Here is a 25,110-nt window from a genome sequence, read left to right as displayed (position 1 = left end):
ATCCCACGTAGTTTTGACTGCTTGTGAACGCGGAAGCGTGTTCGCCGACACATTAACTTTTGCCGGAATCCATCGGTCTTTTCCAGCTAGGATTCAATACAACTAGCAATATTTAAATAAATGACCCCTGGTTTTACACAAACTCGCATTCATTAACTACGGTGGGGGGGGGGGGGGAGTCGTCTCCACGGAAGTGATTGCGGCCACACTTAACCACTGTGACAGACAATCAAATTAGCCAATTTGGCATTATAAATACTTTTTGGTAATTTGAGATGGAGAAGAATAATTCGTACCTGAAATGAAGCGATCGTTACACAGGCGTGTGTGTATTTTGTTTGGGCACCACCCATCATGTTTAATTGGTGAAATTCATCGATCTTTTCTGATCTTTTCAGATGGTATTCCACAGAATGATCTCTTTGAATATCCGTCTCGTCTGTTGTGACAACCAACAACACAACAGCTCTCGGCTATTGTAAATATTCTCCTTTGGTTTAATGTCTCCCACAATGATGAGCAGCTCCGTTTGACCGGCAATATGGCGCCCTGAAAATGGTGACGTCACGTGCACGGCGGGCTCTATACTTTTATAACTCGTGTAGCTTTCACCCTCAAACTCTTGGATAATTAACAGTTTTCTCTTCATTATTTTCCCCGAGAAACAGATGACAGCACAAACATTTGGAAGAAAAACAAATGACAGTTTTGTCGATGAAAGCGCAAAATGGTACAGAAATACAACTGGTGCCTTGAATGGCTTACAGCTTCCTTTTTGATCCACTTATGGGAAAATCCCAATTCCAAACTGTTGATCTTGGCCAAGAAACAAGTCTATAAATGAGCTTCATCAGCGACATTATAATTGCAGAACCAACATGGCTGCAGACCAGGTTATAAGAGCAAATGATTAATGTCGACAAGCAGTGACTAACAGATGGTTCTGCTATCAAGATTAACAAACAGTATAAGAGCATCCAGTGATTGAGTGTCTCTGGAAAGCCATCCAAATTGATGGCAATTTCCTGCTGTGGAGGTTTATTATTCATTGTGATTAGGTTTTTTTTCCCCAATCAAGATGAATTTTATTTTAAAAATGCTGACTGAGATGAACTCTTAGATGACTTTCAAGACGTGACTTTTTGTGACCAGTTTGAACTGGGGGAAAAAAAGAACAGCCAGTGGAAAAATGGCGGTCAGTGCATCGTCTGCGCATGCCGTCGGCCACCCGAGATCCACCGCAAACATTTTACAGCGTCGTCGTACAACAAATGGCCCCAAACGACCAAATCAGCACTTCGGCAAAACGTCATAACGTTTGTTGAAAATTAATCATGCATTCCCAGCCTTTTAATTCAATTTGTCTGACAGCCCCTCTGGCTTTGCACAGTTTGTGAAGCTATTCTTGCCCCCCTCTCCCTCCAACCACCACCTTGGTGGATTTCTTCTTTCCAGGGAACTGTTGCTAAGGTATCATCTCATCCCTGCGGCATTACTTTTGCATCTTTTAAAAGGGGGACCTACAATTTTGGTGGTGTCTACTACCTGGAACAGTACTCAGCCTTTGGGGACTATCTTGTTCATAAATTTTCCATTTCCATCAATTTTTCACACCGCTTGGATGGATTTCCATAAATTTTCCCTTTTAGTGAATACGCATACTTTTTTTTTTTAATAGAGGTGTGTCACACAAATGTTCCAGTAAAAGTACTTCGAGTTCCAAACATTAAGCTTAGTGGGTACATTAGCAGAGCTTGTACCTTGAGGGACAGAAATGAACCCATACGATATCATTTTTTCCAAGAGTGAAAGGAAGAGTCTTCCCAGAAATGGTCAAAGAGTATTTTTACACAGTAATGAGCCAGATATATGAAGATCACTTTGTCAAAATGCCAGAAGTTAATGGTCTCACTTGATAATAAAACACAAGTCACATGTAACATTTGTTGGCCATCCCCGTTTCTGTCAATTTTTTTTGTGTTTTTTTTTTTTTTTTTTTTTAAACACTGCGTATATGACCCCTAAATATTTACAAAAATATACTGCAAGTACTTTTGTGAATCATTCCAATTTTCACGAATAAACCAAGAACATCCTACCATCATCACTTTCCCAATTGCTTAGCTAGCATTGCAAATAAGATCATAGCAGTGTTAATAATTTGCCAAGGCCAAAATATGTACACCACATATAAGGGTGACTGATTTGTGGTAAATTGCAATACAATACTAATCCATCCATTTTCTTTGCTGCTTATCCTCAAGAGGGTCGGGGAAGTGCTGGAGCCTATCCAAGCTGTCAATGGGCAGGGTACACCTTGAACAGGTTGCCAGCCAATCGCAGGGCACAGAGAGGCAAACAGCCGCACTCACAAATCACACCTAGGGGCAATTTGGTGTCCAATTAATGTTGCATGTTTTTGGGATGTGCGAGGAAACTGGAGTGCCTGGAGAAACCCCACACAGGCACGGGAAGAACATGCAAACGCCACACAGGTGGATTGACCTCAGAACTGCGAGGCCAGCGCTTTCCCATATTATCTATCGTGCCGCCGCAATACAATACTGATTGGGAAAACTATTGCTCTATTTTTAATTGATAAATTGGAACAGCCACAGATCAAATAAAGCTTGCATGCTGGAGACCAGAATCAAATTGCAGAGTTGCTTTTTTTCCCCCCAGTGTCAAAAAAGCAGCCGTGGACAGTACACTACATTCAATGAAATGCCCCCCCCCCCCAAAAAAAAGAAAGTTCTTAAGACAAACAACGAACTGGCCCTCATTCAAATCCATGTTGAGTCAGCTCCATATGCGCCATCCTGGGATTAGTCCCCAATAAATAAACACTTTGTGGAAATGACTGTGTTCAGCTGTTTTGTGACCCACTTGTATTCCTTCAGTAAGCGTCAGTGGTTTTACTGCACTGTGAGCCACAGAGCCAAAAAGTCATGTACCACTGACGCCAAGATGAACAAATTGTTGGTTTTTGGAGGCTCATAAAAATGTCTCAATTCATTACTACCAAACAAGTGCGGAAGCCAATTAATTACAACATTGGCGAGCATTTCCTTTAATTTAAATATAAACTCCTAACTGTACAATGTGTACTGTATGCTGTTCCTGAACTATCCATCCATCGTTATTTTTTTATAGCTCTTTTTCCTCAATTAGGGTCACGGTCGACCTCACATTTACAATTTTGAGTCTGAAACTATTGTAATTCCTGGCCTACAGAGCGCACCTGGTTATAAGCCTCGGTACACAGAAAGAGATTAATGCTAGCGCAGTGCTAGCGCTAGCATTAGTGCTAACGCTAGCATCCAATCACCGAATAAACCGCAGGGTTGAAAGAGTGCGAAAAAAGTCGCGGCTTGTAGGCCGGAAATTACAGTTAGCTTATGTGCATGCTTTTGGGAATATGTGAGAAGAAGTTGAAGTACCCAAAGAAAAATCAGCAAAACACGGGGGGAACGTGCAAATTCCAGAATCTCAACGTGTACTGTCTAAGGCACGCGTGAAACCATTAGCGTGCACTGCTCGTGCTCCTGAAACGTGAGATTTATAATTTTATCTTTTTGTGTGTCCTATAGAACAAACCTAGTAATTCTGAACCCAGTCATAACTGATTTGATCTTAACTTAATTCCACCAAGTTGAGATATTATTTGACATATTACCTTAGTCCCATATACTCTGGCACTAGCATTCTTCCTGGGGGGGGGCTGACATTTTGAAACTTTCACAGTATATCCATGCATCCGTTATCTACCCCTTTTCCGGGTCGGGTCGCGGGGAAGTAGCTTCAGCAGGGATACCCATACTTCCCTTTCCCCAGCCACTTCTTTCAGCTCTTCCGGAGGGATCCCGAGGGGTTCCCAACCCAGCCGAGAGACAGTCTCGCCAGCGTGTCCTGGGTCGTCCTCGGGGTCTCTTTCCGGTGGGACATGCCCGGAACACCTCACCAGGGAGGAGTCCGGGTCATAGAATATATTGATCCATTTTCAACAAGTTTGCCCTCTTAAATAAGTACAAGGTTGCACATCCCGGGGCAACAATTTCGAAGCAGTCGCCTGCAGCATTCCATGTTCATCATTTATGGATGAATTTCTGAAAATATAAAAACGGTCTGAGAGGTCGTGTTGTGTTTTTTTTATGTACCTTCATACTTTTCTCTTGATAAACACTTCTCTTTGTGTGTACAATGTCAGTCTTTGCATGAAAGTGGGTTGATGTACATAGTATAACCTCACTGGTTCAATTTAAGAATAAAAAAAAACATTCTGTTATGATGGGGGGGGGGGGGGGGGAATCAAGATAATCTTTGAAATCTCCAGTTTCTTACTTTTGCTTATTTGAGTGGTTACGATGGCGGGGAAACCCAGATGTAACTCGCAGAGCGGATTAGGGGTTTTTGTTTGGATTACTATTGTACTTGGTGCAGTGCCCGAATCCAGACCTGCCCCACCATCTTCCATGGCTTCCAATTATCATGACCCCCAAATAACCTTCGACTTTTTCCCCGTAAGGTCGTCAAGGCAGTCTTGTAAACTTTTCCTGCTCTTTTTCCTCCCTTCGCACCCGATTGGGTCCGTGTCTCCTTGCCCTCGTCCCTCCCCGGCTCTATATTTCCATTCTGCTCGGTGTCTCCCTAAGGTTTCATTATCGAGTATCCTCAGCTGGACTGTTGCTTCCCCCCTGAGCTAAGCGTAGCCTTGCTACCACCAAGGCTTAAATAAAATATCCTTCTTAGAACATACCGGGACGCATAGCTCTCTGTGGTCCACACAAGAGCTCAATAATCTTATTAATGTTTTGCTTTTGTTCTGTCTTTAAATTCCTAATGAATCCAGCAGACACTGTAGCCCCCTGAATTTCCAGGAAAATGTGTGAATTTTTTGTATTCCCCGTGTAACATTTGTCTTTTATTTCTAATGTCTTTTAGGTTGGATTTCCGGAAAACGTGGAAAACTTGTGAATCTTACCAGGAGTGGTCAGGCTGCAAAAACGCCCTTAGAGAACAGCAATGTGTCATCCAGGAGGCCACCAAGGACGACAGGGCAACTTCTAAAGAACTGCATGCACCACTTGCCTCAGTTAATGCTGGTTTGTCCCTCTCTTCCCATCAGAAAAAAATGGAACGTTTTTGAGCATGAATAGGCTTTTTAAGGTCTTGTCATTGCATTACAATCGGATTCAAGTCTGGACTTTGACTCGGCCATTCTAAAACCTTCATTTTGTTTTTTTTAAGCCATTCTGAACTTGACTTGCTGGTGTGTTTTTGAAGGTTATTCTTCCGCAGACGCCAAGTGCGTTTCAGCTTGAGGGCTCAAACGAATGGCTGAACATTCGGTTTCAGGATTTTCTGTGAAAGAGGATAATTCAGAGTTATGCCAATCATGAAAGAGCATAATTCAGAGTTCCATCAATTACAGGTTGTCAAAATTCTACATGAGGAAAATTGCCCAAGATCCGGTAGTCCTAATCCTTGATTTTACATTCAAGACTGATGTAACGAGACGCGCATTTTAAGAAAAAAAAGCATCTTTCATCTCGTCGGTCTATAGAACACGCTCCCAAAAGTCTTGGGAATCATTCAGATGATTTTTGCGAAACACAGTTGAATATTTTGTTCTTTTTGCCCAGTTGTGGTTTTCACATTGGAGTTCTTTCATGGGTGCCATTTTTGCACAGTCTCTTATTGTGGTGACCTTAACTGGGGCAAGGAAGATCTGCAGTTCTTTAAAAGTCATCCTGAGATCCTTTGAGGCCTCTTTGACGTGTCATTACAGTTCTCTTGTGGTAATCTTTGTACGGTGGGCTCTGCTGGGAACGTTCACCACTGTTTGATAATTTCTGCATTTGAAGTTTGTGGCTCTTATGGTTCGGCGGAGTCCGAAAGGTTGAGAACTGGCTTTTGTAACCCCTTCCAGACTAATAGATGTCAACTACTACATTTCTGGACTGTTCTTGAAGTTTCTTTGGACTGACTGTGCCATTTTGTTTCATCTTATCAGATCTTTTGTCTGACTTGATTTTGTTGCGACCGATTCTGTTTAAAAGTGATTTCTTGATTGAACAGGTCTGGAGTCTCATCAGGCTTGCCTGTGACCAATGACAATTGACCAAAAATTGGGATTAGCTTCACTTAATTCACGATTTAACAAGGGGGGTGATTTGTTTTTCCACATAGGGCCAGTTAACTTTGAATATATTTTTTTCCATCCACAAATGAAATCACCGTGGCACGATATTTAGGACATCTGCCTCATCTGATCATACCTAGTCTAACAAATCAATGTTGTTATTGTATTTTTCATTGTTTGCAGTGTTTTATTTCTTTTTATGACCCACCAACCAGGAATCCACATTTTCCAGAACCAAAAACAGATTTGCGATTACACTTCCGTGCGAGAAGCTGCTCCGCCAATCTGCTGGATGCCAGAAAACATCAACTAACATTCCTTCCCACGTCAGATCGAATTAAATCCAAACACACAGCAGCTCTTCTAGATGTTGCATTTAAATATTCTAACCACAACAACTTCAAATAATTAACATGAATATTTATTTGCGACATCCGCATATCAGTGAAGAAAACAAATGTGCTTGTCCACTTGCAGTCTGCAGGAAACTAATGGACAATGAGAGTGACAATTTAAACGGCTGTACAGTTTGAGCACATAGAAAACTATGAAAAAATGGTATAGAAAAAATACCATTCACAAAATAATTGAGTAAAACTGGTGAGGTTACTTGAAAAAGTTACAATTACTCTCCACATCTATTAAATTACAGTACCAGAACGTACATGCAAAATGAGTGAAACGAGGCAATATTTCCATGGCAGCCACTTCAGAAAATCTTACTTTGGGCTTTATTTTTGTATCATTTGACTCCATTCTTATGGAACTATATACACATTTAAATTGTGCCATTATAGAGAATTCATTTTTATCGCTGTCAGCGAATTTGAGTGTTACGTTAAAAGTACATAACGTTACCCACCACTCAAGTGCTGTAATTAAATGCAGCATTTACAATAGATGGAGAAATGACGTCGGTTCAACGGCTTTCAAACAATTAGACCGAGCACTTCTTTCATTAAAGTTCATCGTTGATGGATTACAGCGCAAGTCCTCGTAGATTCCCATTGTTATAAATTTCTTCAAAAGGCAAAATAAAACAGTGACGAATAATATTTAGTCATCAGAAAGATAGAAGAGGTGCAAAAACAGACGGAATAAGAGAAATTTGTAGAGGTTTAGAGGTGATGTATGGTAGTAAATAATAAAGCAGACGGGCACATGCAAACAATTTCATATAAAGACAGATTAATCCCGCAAAAATTAAAGTGCCACGTGCATTCTCTCACAAGCAGTCTACATCTACTCATGGGAGACAGAGAAAAGTCAGAGCCAGCACATTTTGTGGCCAGTGGTGTGAATGATCGGGGTGGGGGCCTTGCGGGGTAGAATCAATGAGTCCCACGGAGCAACAGAGCAGAAATGCTGGATGGATTTCATTACTTTGCGCCTTAATATACAATATTGTGTATACTGCACAATCACACAAACAAAACAATTAATCTAAACTCGGATCCGCAGCTATCGATGAGACTGTGTGCTGATTCACATTTACAGTAATATCTCTTGGGAGCTGAATCAAGTATCGATCTATAACTCATTACTGCTTCTGACAGTATGTTCATTTTTCTGCTCGTGGACAAATTCGCAGTGATGCAACAAGCAGTAATGTATACATTAGAATCATGTACAAAACCTCATATACTGTTACCAACTCCTCTTTTTTGCTGCTAGTAGCCTAAAATTTCTGACTGAATAATGCATATTGAAATGCATATCAAGTGCCGGAAGAATGGAGGAAAAGTGTGCTCGTCCCCATTTTTAAGAACAAAGGCGATGTTCAGAGCTGTGGAAACTATAGAGGAATAAAGATGATGAGCCACACAATGAAGTTATGGGAAAGAGTGGTGGAGGCTAGACTGAGGACAGAAGTATCTGTGAGCAACAGTATGGTTCTATGCCTAGAAAGAGTACCACAGATTTGCTTTGAGGATGCGCGTGGAAAAGTACAGAGAAGGTCAGAAGGAGGTACACTGTGGCTTTGTAGACCCAGAGAAAGCCTATGACAAAGTACCAAGAGCGGAACTGTGGTACTGCTTGCGCAAGTTTGACGTGGCGGAGAAATATGTTGGAATAGTACAGGACATGTATGAGGGGAGAAGAACAGAGGTGAGATGTGCCGAAGGTGTATCACAAGAATTTAAGATGGAGATGGGACTGCATCAGGGATCCGCTCTGAGCCCCTTCCTGTTTGCGGCAGTAATGGATAGGGTGACAAGTGGAGGAAGAGTGAAGCGATAGCGAGGGTGGATGACTTCAAATACTTGGGGTCAACAAGACAGAGCAATGGAGAGTGTGGTAAGGAAGTGAAGAAACTGGTCCAAGCGGGGCGGAACAGCTGGTGGAAGGTGTCTGGTGTTCTATGTGACAGAAGAGTCTCCGCTAGGACGAAGGGCAAAGTTTATAAAACAGTGGCGAGGCCGGCCAAGATGTACGGATTAGAGACGGAGGCAATGAAGAGACAACAGGAAGCAGAACTGGAGGTGGCAGAAATGAAGATGTTAAGGTTCTCGCTCGGAGTGAGCAGGTTGGATAGGATTAGAAACGAGCTCATTAGAGGCACAGCCAAAGTTGGATGCTTTAGAGACAAGGTTATAGTAAGCAGACTTTGATGGTTTGGACGTGTCCAGAGGCGAGAGAGTGAGCATATTGGTAGAAGGCTACGGAGGATGGAGCTGCCAGGCAAAAGAGCGAGAGGAAGACCAAAGAAAAGGTTGATGGATGTGGTGAGGGAGGACATAAAGACTGTGGGTGTTAGAGAGGAAGATGCATGAGATAGACTTAGATGGATAAAGATGACATATTGTGGCAACCCCTTACGGAACAAGCCGAAAGGAAAAGAAAGAAGAAATGCATATCAAGCATGAAGCAAGCTTTTTTTTTTATGTGTAGTTTTGGCTTTTGTAATGTCAAAGTCAGCCTCTTCAAGAACATCAGAATTTACATTATCACGGCACGCATTTGACATTTAGGGCACACGCCACAGTGAGGGGGAAAAAAAAACCAAATGCAATCTCGAAGGCAACCAAAGACCCCTCAGGGATAAACACACCTGTGCAAAACAAAAACTTCTTAAAGCAAGTAAAAGGAACGTTTGACCTTTTCTTTCTCTCCTTCACTCGATTTCATTCACTTTGAAGAAAAAATAAACATCTTCAGACGCACCGTTTATTCTCAACCAATTAATCAATCAATGGCGGTGAAAGCTAAATCCCAGAGTGAACCCTCAAGTCTTAAATCCTCGGAACTTTTTGGACAACTCTGTGATGATGTAGCTGCAGAAAGGAAATCCAATTCCATATTTCCTTTCAAAGATATGTCAGAACCTCCAAAATTCTGCCAAATCAACAACGATGCCAAGTTCACGTCGAAATGAGGCCTGCCACATGCAGCGAATGCAAACCATTAATGAGTTCATGGAGACTCCGACCACGCTAAGCTTCACCACGTCATCCTGAATTATTCACTACATCGCTTTGGCGCTCACTCGGCTGTGAGCTCACTGCAGCTGCCGTTGTTATAACACGGAACCACTGCAGCCTTTTGGATTTGAACGTTTGGACTCGTGTACTGTCGGCAGTCGCTGCACCAGCCCGAACTAATAAGATCCAATTCATACAAATACATTGGATGAAATGTGATTTCAAATAATCTAAATTCGGGCTGATTCTTTATAGAATTGATTATCCTATAGATATTAGAACACTTAGAGCAATTGCAGCCACCCACATTTTTTTCCAGATATATATCCATCCATCCATTTTCTGAGCCACTTATCCTCACAAGTGTCGCAGGAGCGCTGGTGCCTATCCCAGCTGTCAACGGGCAAGAGGCAGGGTACACCCTGAAGTGGTTGCCGACCAATCGCAGGGCACATGGAGACAGACAGCAGTCGCACTCATGATCAAATCTAGGGGCAATTTAGAGTCTAATGAATGCATGTTTTTCGGAAGCGGGAGGAAAACCGAGTGCCCGGAGAAAACCCAAGCAGGCACGGGGAGAACATGCAAACTCCACATAGGTGGGTCCGGGATTTGAACCCGGGTGAAGCTATTTGCTCATATCTTAATAAAATACAAAATCAAGATCTCCTGTGACCTCTTTATCCCCACCCCCCCCCCTTTTTTTTTTTTTTACACCTTTCCTTCTCTTTTATCGCAATAGTCTGTCACCCCACTTCCTCTCGTTGTTATAGTGCCAAAGATCAAGGAGGGGAAAGAGTGGAAGCGAGCGATAATGACATACCGCTAACGGGGACTTGAAATAGGAAGGGGCTTGTTCACTAAAGCTGCAATTAGCAACATGAGAAAGGGTGTCGTGCAGATGTATACCGACCTAATCACATGTTTTGGCTTGAGGAAAAGTTCTGGAGACAGGAAAATAGTGGAACAGGCAGAAGTAGAAAGAACAAGACGCTTAAGTGGATCAGACAGAGGCTGTTTGGTTATAAATAAAACTGGAAAACAATTCCTTAAGATATCTAAAGCAAAACAAATGTAATTATGTTATACATTTCATACACAAGGTAACGCAATGTGCTTTACATGATTAAAACCATTTAAATACAGAAAAAAAATACATTTAAAACTGGGGGGGGCACTACAAATAAAGATATAAATTAATGCAAAAAATGTATATAAAAATGAAAAATACGTTTTTTTTTTTTAAATGTCCCAATATAACACCGACATGCAAATGGCTGTACTCTAAACAACCTTCAGGAACAGAGAAACTGGATTAGCACAAAAAACTGCAACCCTCAACGGGATAAATTCTATAGAAAATGGACAGAGGGATTATGATCCCAAATGGGGAAATTTAATTTACACTTTATATTACAAATCATATAATATCACTGCAACCCTGAGCTGAAGTTGTGTGTGGGGGGGCATTTGGCAAATTGCTCAAGGGCATCTTAAGAGTAATTAAAGTGATGAATAGCATCTCCACAATAACTTTTTCATTACAATGGGACTAAAACCATCCATCCATCCATTTTCTTAGTCGCTTATCCTAACAAGGGTCACGGGAAGTGCTGGAGCCTATCCCAGCTGTCAATGGGCAGGAGGCGGGGCACACCCTGAACTGGTCGCCATCCAATCGCAGGGCACATAGAGACGAACAGCTTCACTCATAATCAAACCTAGGGGCAATTTAAAGTCTAATGAATGCATGTTTTTGGGAAGTGGGAGGAAACCAGAGTGCCCGGAGGAAACCCACTCAGGCCCGGGGAGAACATGCAAACTCCACACAAGCGGGTCCAGGATTGAACCCAGGAGCTCAGAAATGTGAGACTTTCCAGCTGCTCCACCAAAGCACAAGTTCATTCACAAGATACATGCTCATTTGTTTACTTGTCCTTTATGGTATTGCTTTTCAACTGCAATTATGTATGAAATGACTCATGTATTCCATTTTTTTTTTTTAGTCCATTCTGTGACGTACAGCGACGCCAGGTTTTCCTCTGGGAACCATGCCAAAAAAAAAAGTCCGGTTCATGAACTGGACTATTATCTCTCGAGGTGTGCTCACTAAAGTCAGCTGAATTCACTGGGATTTAAAAATAAGAAAGAAAGAAAGAAAGAAAAGTCATTTGTCAAAAGCAATGGATGAAAATGAGCGCAGAGGTCAAAACTCTCCTCGGTAAGATTGACTTTGGTGCTGACGGATGGGAGGGAAGCGGCGAGGAAGCGGAGCAAATCAATCTGGGCGGAATTTGACAATTAGCTAAAGGGTGTCCCTGGCAAATGGTGTGATTGAATCTCCTCCCGCCACTCCATCACTTCCTCTCATCTCATTTCACTCACCGTCTCGAACGCCACGCGTACGTTCACGCATTTTTCAATTTCCTTTTCATTTCAGACGTGTGACATACGCGCGTACAGACAAGCGGTTTTTTATAAAGATGGCATGATCACACCATCTATTTCAAAACAAAAGTTACATTCATGTTTTGTTGTTTTTTGGGGGGGAAGGGGGCGCCACGTTTGTACACCTCAAATCCACAGTGTGTAAACCTCCACCGCAAAACCTCTGCTCAGACACGCAAACACACATTTGAGAACCTCTCGCTCGCAGCTTTTTCCGTCTGTTTTTTTGCGTCTCCATGGAGACAGAAAGTCAATTATATGGCCTTCATATGGATACAAACACGCACCCAGGCATTTCCCCCCACGATGTAGCCTGGGAAATGATGTCAAACACGCGCACATCTTCATCCACATGCATGTTTCAAAAGGCTTATTTGTTTTTTTTTCCTGACTTTTTCCATGTGGAGGTTGGACCAGATCGTGCAATTTGAAAAAGAGCTGCCGATTCCCGCCGCAGTGCATCTCTTTGTAACTGCTCGTAAGATTACGTCTATTTACTTACATGGCCATCATCCGTCCGTCCATCCAGCCATCCATTTTCTGAGCCATTTATCCTCACAAGGGTCACGGGATCAACGGCATCAAGAAAAGCAAAACACATCACACACTGTGCCGGTCCGGGGTGTACCGAGCTCTCGCTCAAAGTCAGCCGGGATAGGCTTCAGATCGCCAGCGGTATAGAAAATAAATGGATGAATGGATTTGTATGTTGAATAACGGGAAATAAGCATTGCTCACCAATCAGTTTAACACCCCAACTATCTATTGCATCACCATTCACATAATAAACTCAAGCCCGCATACTGTAACGAATAGTAAATAAAGCGTGATGTGGTCTGTGGTGGAGGCGGGAGGCTGATAGCTGTGTCAGCGCCATTAATAGTGCGGCTAATGAGTCAACCTAGTTTCCCTGGGTCAGGCTAGTGTTGAGCCTTTAAAAGGGAAAAAAAAAAAAAAAATTGGATGACGCTAAAGAAGCAAGCGTAAAAAGTCTGTTACTTGTATGCTTTCAAATTGTCTATACATAATTTTTGTGTTGTTTGACAAGGAAAAACAATGCATCAAGGAAAACCTGTTGTTGTTTACAACCACGCTAGATGGGGAATCTTCAACTTGGGTAAGAGTAGAGCAAACAAAGTAGCCACTGCAAATGTTTATCCATCCATTTAAATATAGCATTTATCCTCAGAAGAGTCACGGGTGAGCCAGACTTAATCCCAACTGATTTAGGGCTAGAGAGTGAGATACAACCTTGATAACTTGCCAATTAATCTTAATGTACATGTACAGTAAACAAATAAGCATTCACACTCACGCAGAAAAATTCTCACAGGCAGTCCAAATGTAAAACTCAAACAGATGTGCTAACCATTAGTCCACTGCGAGTTGACATTGGAGAGTCCAAAATAAAACGGCCCTGGGAGCACAAGAGTATGAGAAACACAGTGTGCATGTCATTCTTAGATTATTTGGATCAGACAGAATATAGATTGTCATCTAACACATCCAAACAATAGCGACATTCTATATCAGAAACCGTTCAAACCCTCCGAATCAGAGTTTCACAAGTGGTTCCCTGCCGACAACAGAGCGAGATAAATGTAAATACGATTCAGTGGAGGTGTTGAACGTAATCTGGGTAAGCATTAATAAATGTAAACGGGAGTCCACCATGCAGAAAACGTTGCATCAGCCTCAGGGCTGTGTTAAGTGACTTTCCCGATCCCAGCGCAAAGGGAGACAAGCACAACTGCACCGATTCCTCACCATGTCACCACCGTGACAGAACAGAGGACGTGCATCATGAAAAAAAGACTCAACTCAAGCAGAATGTAGCAGCGGGTAAATGCGTCCGTGACCACTTTGGTTTCCACAGGGGTATTTTGTTAGATGAAGACAGTGACATCAAATATTTCACTCTGGGTTGCAAAGCAACAGCTTCAGTTCCAGACAGCAAAAAAGATATTTACACTGACCTTTTATGACAGTTCTATTGTGATTCAAATAGGATGGAAATCTGGATTTGCAGCAAAAAAAAATATAAAATCTTATTCCTTGACAACCGCCACAGCTTTTACTGCTTTTGTGGAAATCATAGTTTTGGCAGAATCCCGCTAATTGCGAAATGAGCAAATCAAGATGAAAACAAAACAAAAAAAAAAAAAAAACTTATCCGCTTGGTGGAAAAAAAACAGATGCCGTCCACCAGAGATGAAGAAGACGACAATGTCGGCACGTTAAATGTGTAAATGCCTTTATCAAGAGAGCGTTTTAGGAAGCGCAACACTTCATTTGCGCACGTGCACGTGCTGTGGACCTTAAACGCTAAGCCTGACCTCTTCATCAAAAACACTTTGCCGTAAATCTGCATTATCAGCAAAATGAAAACCCAGGAAAAATAATGAAGACACGTAGGAGAAGGTGGACTAAAATAGATACACGAGGGGCATGCATATTGTCTGCGTCCTTCAGTATTATAATATTTGCAAGAACAAAGTGAAGTCATGCCGCGTTACATTAAAACGTCGCAAATACGCCGCTGTTTGTCAGGATCTCTCATTTTGCAGTTTCTTTCACACGTTGAACAGGATTAGCTCATAAATACGACACAAAGAACTTCTTACGACAGCGATTGAGTGAGAACTATTTGTTTTAAATTGCTAATTTATGGGCCAGAGCCATTCTTCTGACATCAGTGCTAAAAGTCATGTGGTTAAAAAAAAATAAATAAAAAAAATATGGTATGCAACACTGCTTGTGTGGATAATTGAAGGTTTAGGATGGATGCTGGACTAATTAAATTTTTTAGTGCAGCGACCGCAAATGACTGAGGTTGAGAGACGTTAAGACAATCACACTTGGTTGTTCTATGCGCATGATAATTTGAAGACCTTTGTTGTGATTTGCCACCCATCCATGGTCACAGGTGAGCCCGTAGCTATTCTTGTAGCGATTGGAAATCGTAGATCCGACTCACCGGCTGCCGTTCCATTCTTCTCTCTGTGCTCCCTTTTATCCTTCCCGGATCGCTGTCTGCATACATTATGATCGTTCACTTTCATAGTTTTGATCAGCATATTAAACCCCGATAACGTCTACCTCTCAAGATTTAACCCGACTTTAAATTCCATTTATTCTTGAGCAAGTGTCATGGGCCCGAGGCACTGAGCTGGACCCAAATGCAGGAATCTCAGGCAAAGGCATGGTGTTGAGGGTGGTTTTATTCCAGGCCAAGGTCATTCAGACATAAACAGTCCAAAATAGGGAGAAGCATAAAAATGCTAGGCTATAGGCAAGATCCAAAAACATTAGACAAGGTCCGATGACTAGGAGGCAACACTTGACACGTGAGCAAAAACGTCACAAGACGATGGAGGCACAGATACGCTGTGACAGGTGCATGCTCTACACAAAAGTTGCGAACTTAAGCACAAGAGCAGAGTATCCCAAAGTGTAGTAATGCAAACGTAACGAACTGGCAACTCCTGATGACACATTCCAAACTTCAATGCCTGGTCTAATTAGTGTCCAATGTACAGCCGCTGTGTGACATCTGTCAAAGCCGCGACTCCCCATGGCAGTGGTTTGGACATGATCCTGACAAGCATTTCTATTTATTTATCTACATTTATTCCTACACTTCAATTTAACAGTACACCGCGTTTGTCATTTACTAGTCATTATTCAAGTCTTTTGCATGCATTTATCTCAAACATATTTTCAAGTAATAGCTACATTATGTTGGAGCGTTGGCCTCACAGTTCTGAGGACTGCGGTTCAAATACCAGACCCGCCTGTGTGGAGTTTGCGTGTTCTCCCCGTGCCTGCGTGGCAATTCTCCGAGCACCCCGGTTTCCTCCCACATCCCCCAAAACATATGCAACATTAATTGGACACTCTAAATTGCCCCTAGTTGTGATTTTGAATGCAAACTGTTGTCTATGTACCCTGCGATTGGCTAGCGACCAGTTCTTGGTGTACCCCGCCCTCTGCCTGATGTTACCTGGGATAGGCTTCAGCACTCCCGAGACTCTCGTGAGGATAAGCGGCAAAGAAAACGGATGGACTAGTTCCTCTTTCCTGTTATGCATACAGGTGCTGTTCACGTGTTGTGAAGTGAAAGATGGCAACTAAAAGAGTCAAGGCTATTTCCATGGCAACAAGAACATTTGGTAGTTGTGAAGTAATTTGAAACATAGTCCAGGAGGAATAAAGAATTACCCCCACCTCCATGTTTTACCATGACAGTATTCACTTCGTCAGGTTGGAAAATATTCAAATCTGAACCTTTTTTGCTGCTCCTCGTTTGGTCTTATAATCTACTAATGCTAAATTCATTTACATGCATCCCTAATGCGGGCTCTCACATTACTATGCAGAGCAAATTTCTCAGCAGGGGACGTGCCAACGGGGCTCTCGTGAAAAATGAACTCTATGTGGAGCCCCCCGCCAAGTACAACGTTCAGGTGGTGGACCAAAAAAAATAAAATAAATTGACAATAGATTCAAATGGTTGAAAATATACTTGCTCTTTCAGTCTACTTTTCTACGTAATGCTGAAATTGATCAAAGGTAAAGTTGCGTATTTTATGTTATGTAATCTGTGGTACAGTCTCAATACTCCACCGGCATTCATGAGCAGTTCACCACCTTCAGGCATTGACTGAGCGTCTTGAGATGGATTCATCGCGCAACCTTCAATGCCGCAAAGTTGAAGCGCACCTTGTAAAAACAGCATCTATCTGGTACAGTATTTACTCACTGGACTGAGAGGAAAGGGGCACTTATGCCAAGAGGAGTCGTGTCGGCTCACTGCCTCTCCAAACAGACTTTTGCTCCAAACGTGATATCCATGTATTATTGAACAGAAATCCTTAAAATAGCAGTAAACTAGCTAAGGGGGGTGTGTTCGGACAACACCGCCAACAAGGCCCACAGGTAACGCCCGCAGGATCGAGCCGACGAGCAACCACAACAGATCGGCGCACGGCTGCAATGTGTTCCCAGTTAGAGTATCCAAAATTTATTCGGGTTACGTATCAGACAATTTTCTGTCACGGAAGTGTTTTCGTGAAAAGGAAAGGCGGCGTTTTCAAGTGGCACGAATGCATGAATACACAACATCGGAAAATCTAAAGCAAAGTACAGGCCTAAAGATTCCCGCCACAAATGACCCTTTTACTCAACGTTTTTTTTGCTACATATTGTCATGTTGCCGCTCTTTCTGAGAATTCCACATTCGAAATGCAAACCGGCCCCTCCAGTCACTTTGAATGTAGCCAGGGGATTCAAAGCCTATTAAATCTACTTCCTACTTTCTCTCCTCTCCAAGCCAAACAACAACAATCATCTCATTTACCGGGTTAGAAATTGGCAGTACAAGAACTTCGCTTATGAATGAGTAGGCGCATAAAATCAGCCATTGTGGGATTTTACTACTTGATTAAATTATGCAAAATGATGCTTCTGCTGTAGTTCAACATCATCTAGTCCAAGCTCCACGGGTGTTTGTACGAGATTGCGGGTGCACAAGTCAGAGTTCACTCTTTGATGAAGATGAATGAATTGTCAATACACGCTCAAGTTGCATTCTGTCAAGAGGCGTCACTTAATGGGCCTTTCCGACCTGTCAATCACTCGTACAATATTAGCCAATCAGATAGCCGCATTGTCTTAACCCCTGGCTTGACACGCCCCTGCCGCCATGTTGTCCCACAAGCAATACTGGTTGTCAGTAGCGTGCGCTTGGAAAAGTTAATGTTACGAAGAAAATGGTCCTCAGATGCACCTGGGAAACGTGCAATTCTGATGAAAGATATCCTGCTGGGTTACAAGGGGCCCGCTTGATTCATTTCCCAAAGCCTAAAACACAGTTGACGTTTCTACGATGGATTAAGGCTTGCGGAAGAGCGCACGTACAGCTAAATGTGGACAATATCAACAAACACAAGGCTGTATGTTCGAAGGTAAGTGAGGGAGAAGTATCTTCTCTGAGTTTGATTGAATTATTATCAGTGCGTTATACATTGGAGGAGAACAACTTTCACTTTGTTGGTGTATCACTGACCTGCTGAATGAAGTCTGTAATGTTTAATGCTGAAGAGTCAGTTTAGTGATAAGTAAATGCACGATGTCATGCAAGAGAAATGTCTATTTGTATCACATCAGACTTTTAAGACAGAGCACTGGGTTTGATTACGAGCCAAGTCAAATGAATACACCCACTCACTTATAAAGACTACAGTGATCTTTCCGAGTAAAAAGTACTCACCCTGCTTTACATGCGCAGTACGATTCCGCTATTTTATCCTGTTGGATTTCAACATGAAGTTTGTGAGGCGTCAAACTTTTTTTGCATTGATCGCCAACATTTCGCTGTAACTCTGCCATTGCATCCTGCTTCATCCATCTTAATTCTGTGTACATATCCTTGCGTGGAGTACTTGCAACCTCTCTCTTGGACAAATCTGATGCATTTGGCAAAAAACATACCGCAATACACGATAGAGAATCGACTTTGTTCAGTCGCCATTTTGGAAGCTTTTGGGACATGGCTAAGGGGGCGGAGCTTAAGATCGCCAATGTAAAAAGTCCATTTACATCTACCCATGTGTCACTCACATCCATATTGAGGGACTGAGCAACACAAAAGCATTTTATTTTGGCCTTCTAGGTGATGATAAATTCATCGTTTGTAGCAATATATTTTGAGAAACAAATGGTACTGTAATCACTGAACACTGACAAGTTCAATAAGGTCTTTCCTGTCTTGGTTCCTGCGTTTCCTTCAGCGCAGCCAACAACCAGGCAGTGTGGTAGCGAACCCATTCACTGGGCACCGGTCTGCCAGCCCTCATTACTGGTCTCGCTGCACCGCAGCCCACTTGGATTACATATTGTCCTCACAGAGAGTAATTTAAGTCGGGTTCCTAAAGGACCGCACAATGTAATAATTGTCTGTAAAATGAGCCGCATTCCAAAACTTTCCCTTTCCCAGTTTGGATGTTGTCATCATTATCTTGCATGAAGAGACAAAAGAAACATCCACATACTTTATATGAATTCGTCCCTTTTTATTCTTAACATTTTTCAGAGTCATGGGCAAAACCAGAGGCTATTTTAGCAGATATTAGGTTACAGGTGGCAAACAGTCCGGACTGGTCGCCTGTCAATCAAAGGTCAACGCCGATACACTACAAATATTCGACAGGATCCATGATTTTGCTCATCAGAAAGTGTTAATAGCGATTAAAGCCGTGTAAAAACCCAATAGGCATTGTCCAGCGGTAAAAAGGCATAGGTGGTCAAAGCCTAAACCCTAATTTTAATTCAAATGTCTAACTGATGAGCATTCCAGGGATGTACCCTGCATTTTGCCAAAAGTGGATATTCTCCAGTTACCAGTGGCCCAAATGGGTACCCAATATAGAAAGTGGAGAAATGCTAACATGTACTTTATATCTCAATACATTTGCTGTACCTTCCCAAACTCGCTACGGTAAAGAGTTACATTGGTAGGCACCAACAAGCATAAAAGCACTTAATAGCACCACTTTCCACCTGCAATTCGTCACACACCCCCACACATACACTGGATAGCGCTGAAGAAGACGAGAAGAGCGTTCTTCACGGGATTCTCAGCTCGAGACCAGCAGAGTCAAACACGCAAGCTGGCAGAGGTCAAATCAGATTCAGACGTTCTGCCCACACTGCAGATCTGTGTCATCGAAACTCAGCAAAAAGGCAGGGAGGTGCGTTTTTGACGTGTGGGAGAGAAGCAGAAGCATGTCGGCTCTATTTCATTCATGGCCCTTGAAAGTAGGTGGAACATTGGAGTGGTGGTGAGAAAAGAAAAAAAAAAAGTTGACAGCCAGGAAGGAAGAGAAAAAAGTTGCTAATGAAAAATCATCAAGCGTCAATCTAGACCACATGTATTCATAAATCCTCTCGTGTTTGACACAATGAGAATTTGCCTTCTTGAATTGCTTTGAATTCCATCCATCCATCCATTTTCCACCGCTTTTCCGACTCTGGCCGCGGGGGAAGTAGCTTCAGCAGGGATACCCAGACTTCCCTTTCCCCAGCCACTTCTTCCAGCTCTTCTGGAGGGATCCCGAGGCGTTCCCAAGCCGGCCGAGAGACGTAGCCTCTCCAGCGTCGTCCTCAGGGTCTCTTTCCGGTGGGATATGCCCAGAACACCTGGCCAGGGAGGCGTCTGGGAAGCATCCAAATCGGATGCCCCAGCCACCTCATCCGGCTCCTCTCAATGCGGAGGATCAGCGGCTCGACGCTGAGCCCCTCGCGGATGACCGAGCTTCTCACCCGTTCTCTAAGGAAGAGCCCGGACACCCTGGATCTTGTTCTTTTCAGTCACGACCCACAGCTCGTGCCCATAGGTGAAGGTAGGAACGTAATCGACTGGTAAATTGAGATCTTTGCCTTTCGACTTAGCTCCCTCTTTACCACAACGGGCCGATACCACGTCCGCATCACTGCAGACGCTGCACCGATCCGTCTGTCGATCTCCCGCTCCATTCTTCCCTCACTCGTGAACAAGACCGCAAAATACTTGAACTCGTCCACTTGGGGCAGGATCTCATCCCCTTTGTGCTTTGAATTCTTTGTTATAAATGCGAAGGATTAGGGCTCGGCACGAATCGGAAGTGACTCGAATTGGCATCTAAATGGGCCTTGAAAAGCAGTAGGGGGCGCTCCCAGGTATAGCTTTAAAAAGAGTTCTGGAGTATTTTTGATCATTTAAATCCTCTTGGACATTTTCAAATACATTTTTGACTAAAATTGTAGATAGAAGATAAGGAAACAATAATGATGTCCAAATCTCAAATAAATTGGAATTTTTTCCACTTTGGAAAAACGGGAAAGTTTTCTCTAACTCCCCAAAAACACACAAACACAGACCTGTACTTCATTCCCGTGTGTTTCCCCGTGGACTCCTTGAGCGAGATGTGGCGTGGAGTGAAGGAGCCAAAGCTGCGAGCGATGATGGCCACCGTGCGGAACTTGGCCCTGGCCTGGTTGACCACACTGGGGCTGGTGGCGCTCTGCTTGCTGTGGTCCCCATTGCCCCTCTTCAGGTTGTGGTCCGTGCAGGCGATGGACACCTGCATGACTGGGCTTCCAGCGAGGAGAAGAAGGGGGGGGGGGGGGTCAGCGGGTAAAAGTGCAGACGGGTGAGATCAGGACTTTCTCGAATCCCCCGGCGCGTGTGTTCAGGATCAAGTTTTGCAGGAGGCTGATGGAGTTTCCGCTTGCTGCATCTCCGTGCGCATTACATTTCTCTGTCAAGCAATAGAAAGCATTTGCTCTTTTCTAATGCTCTCCGATCAAGTCTTTCTTTGTGGGAGAGAAAGAAACGGAAAGGTCAGCGATCAAAAGCTTTGAAGACCGCATTTCTTGGTTTGCTTACTGAGCGACGTCCAAGTTATTCCCTCGCCGGGCTCCCTCTTTTCCACTCTGATGCTTCTTATGCCGCTTCCAGCTGCAGAATGACAATCAGAGGAGTTGCAGGGAGCGATGGAAGGAAGAGAGAGAGGAAGAGATGCGGCGCACTCGCTGTGGAGAGAGCGTTGGCGAGGGGGGAGTAGGAGGAAGCAAGATGGGGGTAGGGGAGTCACGCTGAGGTCCTCCCTGGTGTGCCCAGTTACATACGAGCCATCAGCACTTTAGCAACTCACTTCTTCTTCTACTTCCATACTCAGAATGTACAAAACGGTGGATCGCTGTCCGCTTGATCCCCTCCCACCGTCCTTAAAACCAGCACCACATTCGGATGTTACCCCCCCCCCCCCAGCACTCACTCTGGGTCGTGTTTTTCCTCTGCGCACCGGGAGGTTTGCGTTACAGCATACACCTCCCACTCTGTCTGTTTTCTCTTCAGCTCCCACTGCACCTGTCTCACTCGCAAAGGCTTAGTGACTTTCCATCAGCTGCCCCACAGCTTTCAAACAATCCCTCTCTTTTTCCTCCCCACAGCAATTGTGTTTTGATTTATGCCTTTTTCCATCTTTATCCTAATTCTTGGCTCGAGTCGTCACTCTAACCCACATACATTTATCGTAATTCTTGCTTGCTGCACTCTTTTTGATTTTTTTTTTTTTTTTTTTTTCAAAGTACAAACAGCAATGTGGGCACTCTCCCTTGGAGTGGAGCAGAAATGGACTGTATCATCCCTTGAAAGGAAAAAAAAAAAAATCCTCTTTTGTTCACATGTTGCACAAGCCAGAGTTTGACTTGAAAAATCCACTGCAACGTGTGCTAGAGAAAAATACTTATTTGTTCACATGAAATCATCATTTTCTCTCCGGATCCCCGCAGACGTGTTCCACATCTAACTCTCGCAGGCAGCCACAAAATCAAATCAAAGTGAACTGGCAAGAGTTGGATGTTGGAATTGAGGGAGGTGTGGAGTTTTCGAAATGTGAAGATAGAAAATGACGAAGCAATTAAAAAAAAAAAAAAAAAAAAAAAAAAATCAGGCTGAGGCGAATCGCAACAGCTTGTAGCAAGCAGCATTTTGTTCTAAGTGGAGATGTTGTCACAACAATGTGTGAATATTTGGTGCTTTTCAGTATTGCTGTAAAATGAGTATTCGGGTGGGGCAGCACGGTGGTACAACTGGTTAGACAGCTCGCCTCACAGTTCCGAGGTCCAGGGTTCAAATCTTTGTGGCGTTTAGATTTTCTCCCAGTGCCTGCGTAAGTTTTCTCCGAGCACTCCAGTTTCCTCCCACATCCATTACATTATTTGGAGACTAAATTTTGAGTGTGACTGTTGTCTGTCTCCATGTGCCTTGCGATTGGCTAGCAACCCGTTCAGGGTGTACCCCGCCTCCTGCCCGAAGACAGCTGAGATTGGCTCCAGCACTCCCGCCACTCTTGTGAGGATAAGCGACTTGGAAAATGGATGGGTTGATCGGTTGTTGTCACTGTGTCACTGTCAAAATCCGGACCGGCTAATCCATGGCAGGTCTGAAACAACTCAGCCAATGGTGATGAATTCTGAGCCGTTTTGCAAGTTGGTCTGCATCCAACATGCAGTGAGGAGATGAGTGCAAGCAAGAACGTTCAGTACAAACAAAAATGCTGTGCTTTAAATAAAGAAAATAGCTAAGAGGGGGGTGCTGTTATAGTGCAAAACGTACGTATTTAGCTTTGGGATCCCAGGCAGTCTACAATGGGAACTGTAGTCTATTATATGAACCTGCAATATTTGCATTGATTTGAATAGAAATCAGAACATTGTTTTATTCATGCCCGACCTTCCCCCCCCCCCCCCCCCCCAAACAGAGATGATACTCTTTGAAAAACACTTATTTTTATATTTCAATTTACATCTTTGACAATAAAGTAAAGTTTCTACCCTCACCTGTGGGCAAGAGCTGTGGGTCGTGACCGAAAGAACAAGATCCCGGATACAAGCGGCCGAAAGGAGTTTCCTCCACAGGGAGATTGGGTGAGAAGCTCGGTCATCCGGGAGGGGCTCAGTGTCGAGCCGCATTGAGAGGAGCCAGATGAGGTGGCATCTGATCCGGATGCCTCCCTGGTGAGGCGTTCCGGGCATGTCCCACTGGAAAGAGACCCTGGGGACGCTGGAGAGACTATGTCTCTCGGCTGGCTTGGGAACGCCTCGGGATCCCTCCGGATGAGCTGGAAGAAGTGGCCAGGGAAAGGGAAGTCTGGGTATCCCTGCTGAAGCGACTTTTCCCGCGACCCGACCCGGATAAGCGGTAGACAATGGATGGATGGATAGATGGATAGATAATGGCTTCACCTGGTCACAATCCCTTGCCTGTCCGACTTTCTCGACCCAAGAACTTTCATGTTAGAGGCCTCGGATATCAATTTCACTTCATGTGAATGGCTACCCTCAATCATTTCTCTTTGATATGGATTCCCAACCATCCGCACGTGCCGCACTGAACCCTAACATGCTTTATCCTCTCGTCTGCTTCGATTCTGATCTCCTCTCCACCCAAATGAGAAGCAGAAAAGTGCTGAGTGGTCTGTTGGTGAGGACTGAGTTATTGTGCTGGAGTGTGTGGAATACAGCTACGCAGAGCTAGCAAAGCAGAATAGAGCAATGCTTTGAGGTCAGGCGGGTTTATAACAGTGCAAAAATGGCGCGCACACACACACACACACACACAGAGACAGACACACACTGCTGTCTAACGAAATAAATTAGAGAATTATTCCACACTGGTGGGCGAAAATCTGTCTGAAAATCAAATGTCATCAGAAAAGGATTTTTTTTTTTCCTGTGGAAATCATTTTTAAGTCCAGAATTATGGAATAAGTTCGAATGATCCCAGCATTAGCGACGTCCTTTCAACTGTCAGACAAGCAGAGGGGTCCACCGATTCATAATTAATCAGTTGATGGAAAGCACTGACTGCTCGCTCCCACAACACTGCATACACTTTGACAGATACACACCCAGATCCTCATACAATCATACATATACTGTAGTTGCGTTACATTTAGCTGTACCCATAAAGCATCCGCACAAAATATCAACAGAGGGAACGTTGGGCAGTTCGCCGCAGGAGTGTTCTCTGCACCCCGGAATCTTCGGAAAGTCGGGCAGTTTATTGGCGTGTGCCGTTCAATACAAACAGAACTGACGCATCCTTGAACGGACGTACTTTCCTTACGTACCCTCACACCGAGGCAAAGCTACAATTAGTCACAGACTGCCTGACGTCACGACGGGAAGCAGTCTTTGGACTGTGCCAGACCATGACAAAAAGTTCCTTGACTCTTTTGCACAGATCCTATTCCGAAACTATGTGTGTAAGATCGCAGTTCTTGACCTTCACCAACCTTATTGTTTCACTCTATTTTAAAATGAATTGTTCAACTTTTCATCTAGCCTAATCATTGAAGACTCACCTCGACCATATAAAAAAAAAAAAAAAAAAGGTTGAAATTTGAATGGTTGTCAAGTGAAACCTCAGCTGCGGTCTTTGTTCTATCTTTTGTACCTCAAACACAGCTGATGCAAATCGCTTGTCCCTTTGTCTTAGGCTCTGCTCGGAGTTGTATGACACAAGAAGAGAGATCAACATCGGGCAGTCGG

The 25,110-nt window shown here is 43.5% G+C and overlaps 1 protein-coding gene across 3 annotated transcripts in view; it reads right to left on the bottom strand.

The window, feature by feature from the left end:
• The window catches only part of kcnab1a (potassium voltage-gated channel subfamily A regulatory beta subunit 1a), a 69,967-nt gene that overhangs the window by 26,887 nt on the left and 17,970 nt on the right, over positions 1-25,110 (bottom strand). For 2 of the 3 annotated variants that reach the window (XM_061827979.1, XM_061827981.1), the window contains exon 1: positions 20,932-21,140. The exons of the other annotated variant lie outside the window; for it this stretch is intronic. In XM_061827979.1, the coding sequence (XP_061683963.1) occupies positions 20,932-21,140 (209 nt within the window). Of the gene's footprint in view, positions 1-20,931; positions 21,141-25,110 lie in introns of those variants that run through there. 3 annotated transcript variants of the gene reach the window in all.

This window comes from Syngnathoides biaculeatus, chromosome 8, assembly GCF_019802595.1.
Source record: "Syngnathoides biaculeatus isolate LvHL_M chromosome 8, ASM1980259v1, whole genome shotgun sequence".
Classification (NCBI taxonomy): Eukaryota; Metazoa; Chordata; class Actinopteri; order Syngnathiformes; family Syngnathidae; genus Syngnathoides; species Syngnathoides biaculeatus.
The sequence above is the reverse complement of the archived record's forward strand: the minus strand, read 5'-3'. Positions and strand labels throughout refer to the sequence as shown.